Source organism: Eublepharis macularius, chromosome 7 (assembly GCF_028583425.1).
Source record: "Eublepharis macularius isolate TG4126 chromosome 7, MPM_Emac_v1.0, whole genome shotgun sequence".
In the NCBI taxonomy this organism is placed as follows: Eukaryota; Metazoa; Chordata; class Lepidosauria; order Squamata; family Eublepharidae; genus Eublepharis; species Eublepharis macularius.
The window spans coordinates 104397366-104413783 of NC_072796.1; the positions used below are offsets into that span (position 1 = coordinate 104397366).

At 40.7% G+C, this 16418-nt stretch overlaps 1 protein-coding gene across 1 annotated transcript; it reads left to right on the forward strand.

The window, feature by feature from the left end:
• Positions 1 to 19: 19 nt before the first annotated feature.
• Positions 20 to 16411, forward strand: E2F5 (E2F transcription factor 5). Its single transcript, XM_054985755.1, has 9 exons — positions 20 to 261; positions 5401 to 5510; positions 7601 to 7762; positions 8731 to 8774; positions 9416 to 9480; positions 12106 to 12364; positions 13667 to 13855; positions 14009 to 14053; positions 15788 to 16411. The coding sequence occupies exons 1-9, from the start codon at positions 82 to 84 to the stop codon at positions 15895 to 15897; spliced, it is 1164 nt and encodes a 387-aa protein (XP_054841730.1). The 5' UTR covers positions 20 to 81; the 3' UTR covers positions 15898 to 16411.
• The last annotated feature ends 7 nt before the right edge of the window (positions 16412 to 16418 follow it).

Consider the following 16418-nt stretch of genomic DNA (forward strand, 5'->3'; position numbering starts at 1 on the left):
GGGTCGCCGCCGCCGCCCCTGCCGCTGCCGCCGCCGGGGAAACCCAGCTCGCCGGGCTGGGAAGCGGGCGGGGGATGCAGCATGGCCGCGGTGCTGGCCGAGTCGGTTTCCAGCAGCGGCAGTTGCGGCGTGGAGGGAGCTGCGGGCGCCGGCGGGGGAAGCAGCAGCAGCAGCAGGCACGAGAAGAGCTTGGGGCTCCTCACGACGAAGTTCGTGTCTCTCCTGCAGGAGGCCAAGGACGGTGTGCTCGACCTGAAAGCGGTGCGGAGGGGCTGTCGGGTCAGGAGCCCAGGACTTGGGGAGAGGAACGGAGGCCCGGGCTGGGGTGGGATAGCGGGGCCTGAGTGAGGGGTCCCGTGGGAGAATCTCTGAAATGGGATCTCAGGGGAGAAGAAGAGCGGGCGGGGGGTGCTTAACGCTGCATCTGCTTCTGTGTGCATCTTTCACATGTAAGTTCTTGTGCTTTTAACTTTTTCATCGTCTCTGTAGGGTGTTTCTAATAGGATCAATAGGATTTAAGAGTTTTGTTGCTGTTGTTGGGGGAAGCAGTAGGTGTAGTTTTGCAGGAGGCCTGGTTTTTACAGGACACCCCAAAATCCCTTACCTGTACGAGGGTTACAGGTGCATTAATCGCATTTAAATGCTCTATACAGTTGTGTTGATGCTTGGAAGTGTGCTTGTTGCGTACTGAGATGACATAGATTGTAGGAGATCTTAATATGACTGGGCACGTGTCAAAAACTTGCCCAGATGAGGGCTTCACACACGGTCTAAACGTGCTAGGAAGTTGTGAAGGGTTTGAGCAGGATGTGTGAGCAAGTGTGGGAAGGAATCAAGCCAAACCTTTTCATCTGTAATGTGTATTTCATTTTGCCCAGTGCCTCACGTTTCAGTTGCTGTTTATTCCACTTACTGAATTGAGGGATCAGAGTGGTTTGCCCAAGCCTGCAGAGCGACCCTCTTGCAAAACTGGGAGACTTGAATCCAGTTCTCCCAAGATTCAACTTTCATTGTTTTTATATTGGGCAACAGTTGGTTCCAGTTGTCCACAGTGAAAACTTACCTCTTTATCACAACAATCCTATTTACCCCAAAGGAATTGTTTCCTCTCCCTGGACAAGTTGAATGAAAGGAAGTGTGAACAAGTAATTTTGGTGCTGGTATTAGGTTTGAGTTCAAATCTCTACTTGGTTATATGTTACTTAGTGCCCTAGGGCAAGCTGCTACCTATCAGCACTCATTTCTTTATGTGAAATGATAACCTATTTCCTGAAGCTGTTATGTGATTGTACAGTATAAAGATTATAAAATGCTTAAGTGCTTCATAATCATTCCTTGGGTGACCTGAGATACGGTAAGGTTGGTCTTTATAAAGATTGAACCTGTAATTGAGAAAGCAGTACTGATGACATTTGTATTAACCTAGGAGGAACCTAGTGGGTATACACTCACTTCCCCACCATATACATAAGTATTTTTCATGTAGGTTCAATTCACACAAGTCTTCCCCTTTAGAAATAGAGATGAGATTACTTTTATGTCCCTACATGTTGCATTACATTCCTATGTATGCAAGAAGGATGGAGTTGTCTCCATGCAAGGGGACTCTTTTGCTTGTTCATTATTTATTAACTTTGTACACAGCCTTTCTTCCCAAGGAGGATCCAAAGCAGCTTATGTTATTTTCCCTTCCTCCACTTTATCCTAACAACAACCATGTGAGGTAGGATAGGCAGAGAGTATTTGGCTGGCCTAAGGTCAACCCAGCAAGATACCATGGCGGAGTGGGGAGATGAACCTGGGTCTCCCAGATTTTAATCCAACATTCTAAACACTGGGAGACTCCAGGTTTGAATCCCTGCTCTGCTATGGAAGCTCACTGGGTGACTTTGGGCTAGTCGCTCACTCTCAGTCTAACCTACCTCATAGGGTTGTTGTGAGGATAAATGGAGTCTATCATACTTACAGCAATCATTCCCTATCCCTTTACTGATGCATCTCTTTGACACAGCTTCCTTATGTTTCAACCTTCCTTCCTGAATAAAAAGCCCTCTTGAATAATTCAGTTTTGCATAGCTTGCAGAAGGCCAGGAAACCTCTTCAGGTAGGCCATTCTATAAGGTGGGGGCCACCACAGAGAATGCATGTGCACAGGCAGCTGTTGATTTTGCCCATGCGCAAGGTGGCACCTATGGAAGACCTTGATCAGATGAGCAAAGCTGCTGTGGTGCAACATAGGGAGAGGCTGTCCTGTAGATATAATGGACCAAGGCGCTGAAGGGCTTTGTATATATGATCGTCAATACTTTGAATTGAGCCGAGTATCTGATAGGTAGCCAATGGAATGCCTGCAGAATACAGTAATATTCATGCTTCTCCTACCTCCCAATAATAGCCAAGCTGAAGTGTTCTGTCCAGCTGGAGTCTCCTGCTTTGGGTCCCCATTAGGAAGAAAGACAGGGTAGAATCACAGAGTTGGAAGGGGTCTTACAGACCATCTAGTCCACTCCACCACCACCACCACCACTCAATGCAGGAACAGCTAGCCTAAAGTCTCCCTGACAAATATTCATCCAGCCACTCTTCGAAGACTGCAAAAGAGGGGAAACCCACCACATCCCTAGTCAGCCAATTCCACTGATAAATTACTTTTAACATGAAGAAGTTTTCCCTAACGTCCAGCCAGCACCTTCCCTCCTGTAGTTTAAACCCATTGTTTTAAGTCCTATCCTCTGTTGCTAACAGGAGCAGCTCCCTTCCCTCCTCTAAGTGACAGCTGTTTAAATACTAAAAGAGAGCAATAAATAAAAATCTTTTTAAAAACTGCGTAGCTGTTGGAGTTTGGGTGGAATTTTTAGAAGTACCAAGGCCAGCCTGCCTACAGTCTGGGTCTATTTCAATAGCAAAACCCATATTTCTAGAGCAAGACTTTGATTTTATCAGTAGACTGGAAGCAGGTATCAGTCCTACCAGTAAAACATAGCTTGTTGGCCTGGATTTGTCATCTTATTGCATTAATAATCATATCTTCCAAGTGAATGTAATTCTTATGAAACGTCATGTCTTAGACAGGGGTGGGGTTTTTTTTGCATTGTTTTCTAATTTTGTAATCCCAGTCCTACTGCATTGTTTATTGGATGTCTTTGCTATCTGATTGGATTTTTTGTATTTAGTAATCCACCTTGAATCTCAACAAGAAAAGACAGTTGTAAACGAATAAAATAAAACCGTTTAGTAGGCATCACCTCTGTGTTGGTATGACTGAGTTGCTTAGTTCAGGCTTCCCAAAGCTTTAATCTCCTAATTAATCCTGATTAGAAAGCAATGAGGAGTGCAATGAAATGCACTGTCTACATTATTGTGTTTCAGCTGTGTAGAATTCATATCTGTTATCAATAATTTTGTCCTGTACACTATTGTGATTGTATGTTTCACTGTGTTTTAATCACATGCAGAATTTCATGTGGATTGTCTGCAATTGAACGTAAATTATAAAATCGAGACTAGGAGGAGCTTTGTGAGAGAAGTAGTGAAGGCGAGCATTTTTTGATGCTTAATTCCCACACTCTACTGTGGGAATGTATGGATTTTGTAGCATAGGAACATGGCTACACAATGTAATTTGAAAGTAGGGGGGGGGGCGTATGTGCACTGTAACACGGAACGGTTTCCTTAAGCAGTTGATCTGGAGCCTTGTTTGCAATTTTATGGGCTTCAATTTCTTTGACCAGCCAGGACCCAGGAGCCTCACAGTATCTGTCCCAAGAATCCTCAAGATTGTATCCAAATAGAATGTGGAAAATAATTGCTCTCAGCATATGAATTTGCAAATACATAAAACTTGTGGGACAAAAGTTAATGCGTACGTATTTTTAATATGGTATGGAGAAACGCATCTGTCACACTAAACTTTTCTTAGCCTTTTCCTTGGGTTTTTAGTGAGTTGGTGCTATGTTGGAATTGAACTGATGGAAGTTTAAATCTGTGATTAGGAATGTGAGGTTGGGTATATAGAGGAGGAGATCTTGCATTTTTTAGTTTTATTGATTAAATTTTTTTTGGTTTTGCTGTTACCCACTCTGACTCTATGAGTATAAGCTATATCAAAATAACTACAAATGTGGTTTATGTTCCAGCAGCAGGGTACACTTGAGAACTGTTCTGTGGAATGGAGAAACTACTACGGGACATTTTGTTTTTTATGTTGCTATAAAATGTGTTTCTCACTTTGATAGATCTGAAAATAATCAAAGTTGCTGTCTCCCTCTTAGAGTAAGCAAAAGGTGCTTTCCATCTTGCTTCATGATCCGGTGTGAAAATGAAATCTATTTTATCTGTAGCAAAAAAACAGTCAAGGCAGCCTGCTTGGTTGCCAAGAATCCCGGACCCATGCCAACACAAAAAATTGGGACTTGGGGCTTAGGCTGCTAATCACATTGTCAGTTAGTTGCATGTCAAACTCTTCTGCTGTTGTTTGCAGCACCATCAAGTAGTGAGAGCGTGACTCTTGTGTTCCTACTTTTCGGTTTCTTGTCTTCACCGTTCAGGAAGCCTTTGATTTTTCCTCACTGGTAGTGCCATCTATTAATGTTTCATTTGAACCATCTCCCTTTGCATTTTGGAACTGTGGCAAGCCTGATTTATTTCAGATAAGCCTACAATAAAGGTCTACTTCCATAAAATGTAAATAGGCCCAATCAGGGCTTTTTCATTGTGGACAATAATCATCATTACTGAGTGCTGGCACCTTTGGGGAGGTTCTGCCAAAACCTAACCCTCATGCACTGGCCCACCTCACTCAGCCAGAAAAAGAGAGAGTCAACCTGCAGAAACAGAATAGTGGAGTTTTTCAGAGGGATGGATATTGGTGCAACCGTAAATATGATACTGACACATTCTTTGTTTTTTAGGGGGGAAAGCAGAGCCTACCTCGTTAGATTTTTGTCACCCCCTCCATTTGAAGTCATATTTAAAAGAATAATCTCCCATTTTCTTTACGGCCTTGCTTAAGGAAAGCATGCCAACTTTTCAACTTTTTCTGAGCCGCTGCATGTCCTGTTCTCTCCCCCTTCCCACAAGTTGACTCATGCATGGCTAACTCCAAAAGAACTTATTCCCATGTTGTGGACAGCTGGGGAATTCTCTGGGTGTGATTTGAAGAGGTCATTCTGATAGAAGGTTTGTTTGAAGGTGACTGTCCCTGTCTCACTCCAGAGAAAGAGGGTGGTCCAAGACATCTAATTGCCCATCTGTGCCTGTGACAAGTTAAAGATTTCCCTTTTGGACTACTGATTGATATTCCCCTAGGAAAGTTGTGCAGCTTCAGTGAAGCTGTTGAAGAAGTCTCCCTCTTTGCCCTTCATCTGCATTTATTGCTCTTTATCTCTATTCTGTTACCAGGCTGCTGATACTCTTGCAGTAAGACAAAAAAGGCGTATCTATGATATCACCAATGTGCTGGAAGGGATAGATCTAATTGAAAAAAAGTCAAAAAACAGCATCCAGTGGAAGTAAGATAACTTTCCTATTTTTAACACAAAATATAGAGAATTGGTCAGCTCTGTTTCCCTTGAATTGGATGAAATTTGTAACTGTTGGACATTTTTGTACTGTGAAAAGATTTGTCAGGGGAATTGCTGATTTTTGTCTTCTTGGGCACCACTATGGTTGTTTGTTTGTTTTGTTTTGTTCTAAGGCAATTACCCAAAGGACTGGAAGTATTGTTGTCACAGACAGATTCCTCCATTGGTGGTCAGGTTGTATAGTAATGATAATAAGGAACTCACAGTTAAGTGACACGTTCTTTCAGTATGCCCAAGGCATCCCATAAAAAACTCAAAAAGGGATGCAGTGATGTGGGTTTTCTGGGAAAATTTGAACTGGAGAATTTTGTTATTCTAATTTAACTAAGTAGTTTAAATAATGCTAACAAAAGAAGACAAATACACGAATGAGCCTGGACCATGTACAAACACTGGGGTTTATCCATGCTTCATATTCCACATTTAGCACATCTAACATGATTGCTCTGCAGCACAACAGCCCTGACAACTATAGATAAACTATATTTACATATGTATGGTGGTAAATTTTCCTCAGAAAAATAGAGCTTTGAAAAATTTTCTGCCCTGCATCACTGAAGAGATATAAAAATGGAATGTGGATTATGTCTGTCTTGCAGATGTGAATTTGCAACAAAATAGTTGTTTTGTTGTTGCAAGTGAAACTGTCTGCAGACCTCTTCATACCTTGTGGTAAGATAAATTTGCTTTAGAGTCCAGGACTGGCCTGTGGGCTAGCCAGTTGGCCATCTCTAAATTATCTAGCTTGTTTCCAATCCAGGATCATCACAGTTCTCTTTAGTAATAGCAAAATCTATCTAACCATAGGAAATGAAGCACCTAAAACCTTCAAGGGTCACAAAATAAGAGAATTGGGGCCATTGGTCCTCCATGTGACTTTTTATGCGTGTGGAAAACCTCAGAGGAACTGAGTGGACATTAACAGATAATTTCCCGTTTAGTCAGATTCAGTAGACCATAAGGAGAACCACTTAAGGGAGCTAGTGGGCTGCTTGGAGTATCACAAATAGAAGTATAATTAAATGTTGCTAGTGCAACATGGAAAGCGTGTATGCTTTTATATCTAGGGTTACTGATCCTACTGGCCCGTTTCAAAGTTACCTGTCTCACTGGCCTTTTTTGACACTGCTTACTTTCCAGCGCCATATTACTGTTAGCAATGGGCAAAAATTAAATGTGTACAAGATTAGGCGTCACATATAGATGAACCATATGAAAATGCATGAAGCATTTCCTAAGCTGCTGTTACTATTAAAATAAGATGAGGCTGGAGTTGTGAAAGTTACTGCCTGCCTCTCTGGTGTTCTATCAAGGCAGCAGAAACATGGAGCTAATAGCCATTGTTCCAGTTACTGGCTTTCCAAATGGAGTCAAAATGCCATTGTATCTTGACTCATGGCATACTTAGTGAATATTTAAGCCTAATCCTTCTCCCCTACCACAATATTGTTCAGGTTTTTTCCTCAAGGTATTGCCATGTCTCTTTTTTTCCTCAAGGTATTGCCATGTCTCTTGTGCAAATATTGTACGAAATTAATGGATTGGATCATATGCACTGGTTGAAATTAATTTTCTTATATTACCTTTCCTGAAGCAGCCCCCTGTGAGCTTCCCTCCTATGATGATGGGGCTGAGGAACCCATGTGGGAAATAAGTCCTATAGCACAGCTGGGGGGAGAGAGGGAAGTGGCACAATTGCTTCCCCTCTCTTTGCTGGTAATGCTTTTGTTAGTGCAAAGTGATGCTGTTGTGAAAGGCAGAAAAGGGTCACTTTTGCCAGTTGGATCTCTTCAGCAGTTATTGTGTTGTGACATTTTGCGCATGTGAGTCCCCCTGCCAACCAGCTTTATGGTTTTGGGCTGATAGGGGATTACCAGAGGAAGGCAGGAAGGAGCCACCTTCCTGGGGCCTTCTATTGGAGGTTCCAGCCCATAATCTTCTTACGATGCTATTTTAATCCTTCTTACTCCGTGTTGCTCATTTATAATAGTATTGCATTTCTTTTGCTTTTTTCAAAGAGGCATAGGTGCCGGCTGTAATACGAAGGAAGTTGTAGATCGACTAAGGTATCTTGAAGCAGAAATTGAAGATCTGGAACTAAAAGAAAAGGAATTGGATCAGCAGAAATTGTGGTTACAGCAAAGCATTAAAAATGTTAAGGAAGACTCCACAAATAAAAGATATCCTTTAAACATATGCAGTGTAATTCTTACAAATGGCATTATTGCAACAATCCTTTAGTAAAACTATTAATATAGAAAGAGGAAGCTGGATTAGATAATGTGGTGGGCAGTTTCTTAACTGGTAGTTGGAGATTTTTTGCCAGCATCTCATAGAAGCTTTCAGGTAGACTGCTGGAAGTAAATGTTAAGGACAGATTTGCCGAGTGAAATATGAGGAAAATATACTGCAGATTGCAGCAAGAACAAAATTCATTGAGAACTCGTCACTGGTCTAAAGGGTCTTCATCACAATAAAGGAGGAGGAAATTCTGTTTGTTCCCTTCATGGTCCAGTAATGGAAAGAGAAGTTTTGCAGCAGCCATCAACAGTGCAATCCTAAACTGAGTTACACCAATCCAAGCTCACTGACTTCAGTGGGCTTAGACTGGAATAACTGTACATGCTTGCACTTTAAATCATACAAGTACTTAAAACCACGCTGCTTCGGTCACTAGTCCAGGGCGTATCAGGAAAAAAAATGCAAACAAATCTATTCTCACAAACAGTCTAAGGCCCATTCTAGAGTCACCGGTTTCATGGTGTTGTATCAATTTATTTTAAAAAAATTAATTTCATTTTTCACTGAGACTCAAGGTAGATTACTGACTATGAAAATTTAATCAGCAAAGACCTCCAGCGAACAACGCAGTAGGACTAGGACTACAGAGACTGGGGGAAAGTGTGAATAAAAGCTGTCTTAAGGCAACAAAAACTGTCTAAGGCATAACATTAAAAAATAAAGAAGGGATTACAAAGGTAGAGGAAATTGCAGTAAAGAAGAGGTGATACATACAATAAACATTGCAACATGGTACAATATTATCCCCTACAGAAGCAACCTCCTGAGCTGTTCTATTATACTACTCTTCTAATCCCTTTATAAAAATGCTCCTAAACATTTCTTGTTTGTCCTTGACATGGACCACTTTTTCATATATCACTCATGAAGATATTTGTGACTGTTTCAATGGTAAGTTGTTGAAAAACTCGGTATATTTGGAAATGTTATTTGGGAGAATCCAGTGATGTTTGCTGCTTTAATACTGTAGTTATGTGTTAGTGCCACTATTTAATTGCTCAGCTGGTGATTGAAACAGGATCTGAGCTGTTTGATTCTCAGAATTGATTTTCACAAATGGGAGGATGCCTGCCTTGTCCTAAATGATCTTCAAAAACTCTTTAGCGAACAGCCATTTTTCCCCCACTCAGATTCATCATGCTCTATTTTATTTTAAATTGGACCATCCCTTTACACAGAAGAGCTAGATGCAGTGGCCAGACGGCCGCTCTGTGAAAGCATAACTAAGAAATAGAGAAGGTAGCACCAGCTTGGGGTGGGAAAAGGAAGGGGAAGATCAAGGTAGTAAACTGCTAAAGTGAAATGGCAAAATTAAGACCATTCATAAACATATGAATGGAATTTATGAGTAGTATAGAGTTGACAGTGTCCATGTTTTCGTTCCCCCTTCTGTGGCAGAACTTACTTTCTAGATAAATGAAAATGAATGGGGTTTCAGTCTGGTTATGTGAGGTTATACAAATACAAAGTTCTGTGCCATTTTGGATGTTTGAACGCATGCAGTTAACATTTTATAATTACTCTATAATCAGGGGATACGCTGCTAGCAATTCAGGCACCGTCTGGTACACAGTTAGAAGTACCTGTACCTCACCTGGTATGTATAAATAGTTATTTTAATTTTGCTGATGATTAGTAAAAAATGGGTTGTGTCTTGTGAATCTGTTCAGCTATCAGGGGTGCTTCAGCTGTTCTACTGACGGAAGCCTCGTGTCAGGGAAAGGCTCCTTGTCTTAAAGCAAAACACTGCTACTATCAGAACATACCTGCAAGATCCAACCTGTGACGTTGATGCCAAGCAGCTCCTGTGCTTTGATTTTTGAGCTGTGTTTAAAAATCAGGGTTTACTTAATAGCATCAAAGAATATATGTAGTTCTTTTTACATTCTAGATTGGTTTATGTTTATTAAGAATTGGACGTTTCATGACTGAATGACGTAATAAACTTCATTACAGATCTCCAAGATAATACAATTCTTAAATTAGCGAACTGAATATCTGCTGATAATTACCATTCCATCAATTTCTGTTTTTATAACAAGCTTCAGTGGCTGAATTTGAAAAGGACAAGGATTGAGATTGAGGGAGTTGTCATTTTTTTTCTTGAGATTTAAAACTTTTAGCCTAAATTTCCCTGTTTTGCTAATTGGGTTATTATAACCCACCTAAATGGGTTATTTTAAAGTATTTAAAGGGGGGAAATTGACACTGAGTCTACTGATTACAGTCGTATCTTCATTTTCATGGGAGTTGATGACAAACATGTAAACTGCTGTGAGGTCAGAGAGCTGATCTTCTAAGACTGTGCCCAGTACAGCTTTTTACTCAGCAACAAGTTGAACTGGTTGACTGCATGAATATGTGCCCTTTCTGATCGTATGACCTATCAGTGCCTAGCCACAGTACAGCTCTCCACCCCCCCCCCCCCAATGCAGAGATGTGTGAAGAACTTACAGCATGGACAACAAAGGAGACACGACTCATCACTTGTGCATTTTCTATACATGAAGGAGAATAAATTAGAAGTATCTCTGTGTGAAGACTAGGGGTATGCACCCTGGAAATATTAAGGTTTCCTGTTTCGGGTTTATCTGAAGCAGGGGGAAAATTCGTAAATACCCAAAACCCAAAGCAGCAAGCTGCTTTAGATTCAGATATTTGAATCGCTTCGGAATGTTCCATAAAGATTCGGAACATTGCAAAGTGATTCAAGAGGGAGGCTTTTTCACAGCACCCACACACATCCTTACCCCCCCATCTCCTCCACCCCACTTACCTGGCCGGGTGGGGAAGGACAGAGCGGCCGCCTCCTCTGGACCCACAGCGGCTCACAGGGTGGCGGGGAAGGCCTCCTCCGGCCCTTCCTGCCCCTCAAATGGCCGTCACAAGAGCTATTTGAGGGGCAGGAAGGGCCTTTTCTGCCTCCTCTGCCGCCGTGCGGCCCCGCAGGGTGGCGGGGAAAGCCGGAGCCGCCACTGCCCCACCGCCTCCACAGCTGCAGGGCAAAGGTAAGTGGGGTGGGGTTGGGGACGTTTAAAGGGCCCTGCCACTTGTAAGCAGCAGGAAAGGGGCTCTTTAAACTTAAGCTGTCAGGTGGGAAATCCCCCCTCCTTCCAGCTGAAATTTAAAGGCACCTGCCACTTGCAAGAGGCAGGGAAAGGGCCCTTTAAACTCAGCCCCTAAGCTTCCCAAAGCAACCCGAATGCTTTGGGTAAGCACTTTGATTCAGGTCAGCATGCTATCCCCAATACAGGAATCCCAAATCTTTACAGATAGGGTCCGATTTGGGCATTTTACCCATATCGGAAACTCCAAGTGCACACCCCTAGTGCAGACTATACTACTGGGTACTGTCTGTTGGTGTAGATACACTCCTACTGGGAGTTTCTGTATCATTTAATGTCATGTCAAATTTTTTGTTTCTGCAATGTTTCATCTCTCTATGGGGATCAGTGCTTTTCAAATTTCTGCAGTTTCAATGAGAGGCAGACTATAAAAAACATTAAATAAATAAAATTTTACCTGAAAACCCTTTCAGAATCCTTCTCCTTCTTCCATTTTCTCTGAGCCATTTTCAAGTTGCAACCAAGTAACGAGGATCATTTTCTTTCACATGTAGGTTTTCCCTAGTCTCGTGTATACTTTTGATTACTTTTTAAAAATGATTGGTGGTAAAGAAGTTGCCTAGGAAATGCAAAAATTGTGGTGGCCAGATTGTGGAGAGGGGAGGGAGTGCTGCTCACCTTAAATGCACAGATAATATTTGTATGAATCTTGCTGAATTCTTAAGCAGGTGTGAATTGAATGGACTCCATTTCCAGAGGGTTTTTTCTCTTGAATGCCCTGTAGTGAGGTTGGCTGTATGACAATATGTTGATTTTATTATTTTGCATGCTAAATGAATGGAACAGAGGGGAAAACTTGTGCACTTCTGGTTTCGATCTAAATAACGAGTGGACAAAAAATAGCTAGATGCGGTTCTACAGTCATAGGAGTATATGCAGTGTTATAATAGTATATGCAATGTTATACGTGCTTGTGCAAGCACTCGAGTTTCATGCTTTATATATTTAATTCCTATACTTCTAGTGCAGTGTTTTAGCATGAAATCACCAGGGTCTTTAGGGATACCATTTTGCTTGCATTGATGTTTGGCTTAATTGCTACTTCTATTTCCATAAGGGATTGTACTTTTACTTTTCAATGTCTTATCTTTCTAAAGGGCCAGAAGAAATACCAGATCAATTTAAGCAGTCACTCCGGGCCTATCCATGTACTGCTCATCAATAAAGAATCTGGTTCCTCTAAGCCAGTAGTTTTTCCAGTTCCTCCACCAGATGACCTCATTCAATCTCCATCTCAAGCTGTGGTTCCATTGACTTCTCCTAAACTGAACTCTGATCAACAAAACTTAAAAAACAATAAAGACACTAGTCAGGAGCAATCCCTTTCACAGACACCAGTCATAGATATGCCAACAGGTAGGTGTGGAGACTTTCCTCTTACAAAGAGAAGTTGGAGAAGTATAGCAGTAGTGGACATCAGCACTTGGTGGCTTTAGGTCCAATGGGATGCTCCCATGGATGGAACTATTTCTGCCTGTGGAGTTCAATTTTAGTCAAAATGTGTCATATGAACATTTTTATGTAAGTCTACAGCATTATATAAATAACTATGTATACTGTAGACATCAACATATTTTCAAGACTGTTTCTTTAAATGTAAATGATTCTGGAAACATTTGATATGCTGTAATGTGTTTAATTATAAAACATTACTAAAGGGATCAGTGTTTTCAGTGTTGTGAAGTTTTTAACTTGATATACAAATATGTTGGTAGTGCTACCCATTGAAACTGTCTGACAGTGTTTCTCTTCAAATACTATTCTTACTACAGAATTTGATTTTTACCTTAACTTTCTCCCCTACCTCTGAGATAGCAAAAATTAAAATACGTGTGCTAAGGTGCAGCAGTTTGCAACTCTCTCAAGTATTGACTATATTTGTAATTTTTGTTACAAAAAAAATCAAAATGTTTATAGTTTTAAATTCCATAAATGTATTCCAAAAGTATGCCAAATGGTACAATTTTATATGCTAACCAAGTTATTTCAAATAGATATGCTAACTAAGTTATTTCTATTTTGAAATTGCTTGCCAAATCAGTTGTACTTGTATCCTCTTTGAAATGACTGCTTAGAGGGAAGGAGAAGCTTCCTCTGTGATCTTTTATCAGATGGTGGGGAGAGAAATAGAGAATGAATGAAAATGAAGGTTGGAGTTATGAGCTGAAAGAGGCGAAGAAAATAGAAGTGGAGAAATAGAGTAGAATAGAATAGCAATAGAAAGTTTGAGCAGAGGCTAAGATGTACAAGGCACCACCTGGATGAAGCTGCTCTCCCTTTTGAGGCAAGAAGGAAAACTGTAAGGGTGACTCCCACTAGGAAGACAAGTAGAAACTTGTTCCTGCCTCCCTGAGTAGAGAGTGGGAATCACCCATCAAGATGTCCTCCTTCCCTTAGAGGAGAAGGATCTTTCATGGTGAGTATCCAATGGTGCATTCTCCCCAAATTTCTAGGTTTTTTCCACATACAAAAACATGTGGGGTTTTTTGTGGCTTCAGAGTTTTCAGAAATTTGTCTATCACACCACAAATAGAATCTTACTTTGCTAAACACCAGTACTGAAAACAAATGCATAGTAATGAATTGCCCTTTATCAAAAAAGGTGTGGTAAAAAGGCTTAGGGAGACCATGTTTTCTAATAGCTGTTTATTGTTATAGATAGAAGTTCTCAAGAGAATACAACTCCTGAAACTCTTTATGGCAGCATTCCAGATTCTGAGCTATATGACAGTCTTGTAACAGAAACTACGCCGAGCTCAAATACTTGTCAGCCCTTCCTTCCACTGGATGTTAATAGTATCCTCAAACCCAACTCATTTGATCTAGCAAAAATAGATGAGCCTGAAGGTGAACTAAACTCTTTTCTTTTTTGGTTTTTGGTGGGGCAGGGGGAAGAGTGGTGGTGGGTTACTAATGTCCTAAATTGTTGATCATCATTGTAAAGCAGCGTCTAATCTGACATGTTTATAAAAAGTGGTAATTTGCTTTTGTGTTCGTTAGGTATAATTAATAGTGATATCATTGATGAGCTGATGTCCTCTGATGGTAAGTTTCTCATATTTTCATTGCTTTTAATAAGTAAGATTATTCTAGCTGACTTAACAAATACTTTTTAAGCTGTCCAATAGCAACCACAGGTTACTTTCCAGCTCCCCCCAGTGTTGACTGGAGGTTCAATTAAGTAGCCAGGTCTTATATTTTTTCCCACAAATCTCCTCTCCCTCCACAGCAATAAAGTGATGCCTGAACGTTTCCAGTATATTCTCATTGCAGTCACTGATGTGGTGCCACAGGCTACCATGGCTCAGAAAGTCTGTGAACAAAAATTCACACATTTTTTTCTTCCATGGCTGCTGCACACGTATCACAGCAGCCCAAATTCTGGAACTACTTGCTGCATGAAATACTAACTAAGGAAGAAGTACTTGAATAGTGCCATACTGAAGCAGGATCAAGTCCTAGTTTAATTTAAAAATCAGAAGTGGAAACAGCAGCTAGATTGTAAGAGAGTCTACTGGAAAATACCTATTAACATCCATTAAATTCCAGTTCCATATTTGGAAAGACACAGCAGAAATTTCCCCCATTGGACTAGCCAGCTCAAATACTTCTTTTCCTTTATCAAGATGAACAGTGTCATCTATACAACTGACAAAGCCTTTTCAACCCAGCAAATTATGATGTCTTTGAAGTATTACAGCACAGAATTATGTTTGTCCATTTGCCTTGCTCAAGATGGCAGCTTGAGTCTTCCAAGGCAAAACTATGATAGGATCATCTGATGTTTTTTGTTTTTATTTTAATGCAGTTGCAAAGGGCTTCCAGTTTTATTGGAGAAATGGTGCCAAAGATCAAGAGTTCATTCTTTGCCCCAGGCTTCCCCCCCCCCATCCCCGACACCCCTCTCCAGTCCCCTAGACACAAAAACGTGTATTTCTCAGTGTGGAGGAAGAAAGAGATCTTCAGGGATAGGAGGGCAAAAATAGGGCTTTAAATAAGTTTGGAGAGGAAGTGTTAAAGACTCTTACCCAAGTGCTGCTGCTTCAATAAAGTTTGCCATGTGTCCTGTCCCACCCACCCCATCAAACTGAATGTCTTTTGCATGTCATCTGACCCTTATTTTGTCCTCCTGGCATCTCTCTAATATGGCTACACTGAAATTTCTTGCTGAAGTTTACTCAGTGAAGTTTATAAGTAAACAGTGGTTCTTAAATGGAACCCTAGCATGCTAACTGTTACACGGACTACAGCGAAGGCTACCACTTATCTAATTTCACTGGTTCATCAAATTCCAGGGGAAGATAATTTAAGCAGTTTATATCTCCCCACTTCATGCTCCTTTGGGAAGACAACTGTAAAGGCATTTACTTGCCTTGTTAATTCATTTAAAGTTTGTCTTTGAAGTTCAAATAAAGGTAGTTTATTTTTTAAAAAATTGCATAGCTAAACTTTCATCTCATTGGGACAACCAAAAATAGTCACACTATTATCAACAGCCTCTTTAAGGGGAAAAAATAGCAAGCATTTTTGAATGAAACATCTATCCATTGTACAATATCCACTGGCAGAGAGCGAGAAATAGCATTTAAGTAGCTTCCAGCAGTTGCATGTAACAGAATAACATCCTCATGTACTAATCTTTTCATATCTCAGGAAATATGGTTGAGGTAACAACAGAAGAATATTTCAGAGACTTCCCCATGGACAGGACTTGTGGGAGTGGCTTAGAGATACAGGATCCCAGTTACACTTTAAATTAAGATGCTTTTTGTTCCATAGTGTTTCCGCTGTTGCGGCTCTCTCCTACACCTGGCGATGATTACAGCTTCAACTTGGATGACAATGAAGGAGTCTGTGATCTCTTCGATGTGCAGATACTGAACTATTAGATTTCAATGCAGCCAGAGTGCCTCATCTACCTCTAACTAAATAATATTGTAGACTGTTTCATAACACACAATAATGAATGCAAGATTTTTGCAACTCACCAACACCAGAAGTGCATATTCCTATTTCTGTAAGCAACGTCTTAAACAAAATACAACTGGCTTTTTAAATAGGATCACAGAAGTTAGTATTCTCAAATGCAGGTACACTGAAAACTGGTTTCATCCTTTTAAAAAAAAAAAAAAGCAGAGAATCAGTTTCATAGCTCCCTTATTCCTGCTAGTAAAATAATCTAGACATTAAACACACTGCTGCATTTTATTCATACTTGCAGTCATTCTAAAACTCTGGCCAGTTTTGTTTTGTTTAATTTTTCACTGCCAGTTGTAAAATGGAAGGGCATTAGGTAAGTTATGCTGTTTTGTTTCACTTAATTCATTTCGTGGGGTGCCTTCTTAATTAGCACTTTAAGTTTCTCCTTCTCCCTCCCTGCCTCCCCTTTTCAAAAACTTCGGACATTCCA

Excerpts from the sequence above, each read along its gene's own strand:
- E2F5 (XM_054985755.1), top strand. The coding sequence starts at position 82 with ATGGCCGCGGTGCTGGCCGAGTCGGTTTCCAGCAGCGGCAGTTGCGGC. Across the intron at positions 7,763-8,730 it reads GAAGACTCCACAAATAAAAG|TTTTTCATATATCACTCATG; the intron begins ATATCCTTTAAA and ends GACATGGACCAC. Across the intron at positions 14,054-15,787 it reads TGAGCTGATGTCCTCTGATG|TGTTTCCGCTGTTGCGGCTC; the intron begins GTAAGTTTCTCA and ends TTTGTTCCATAG.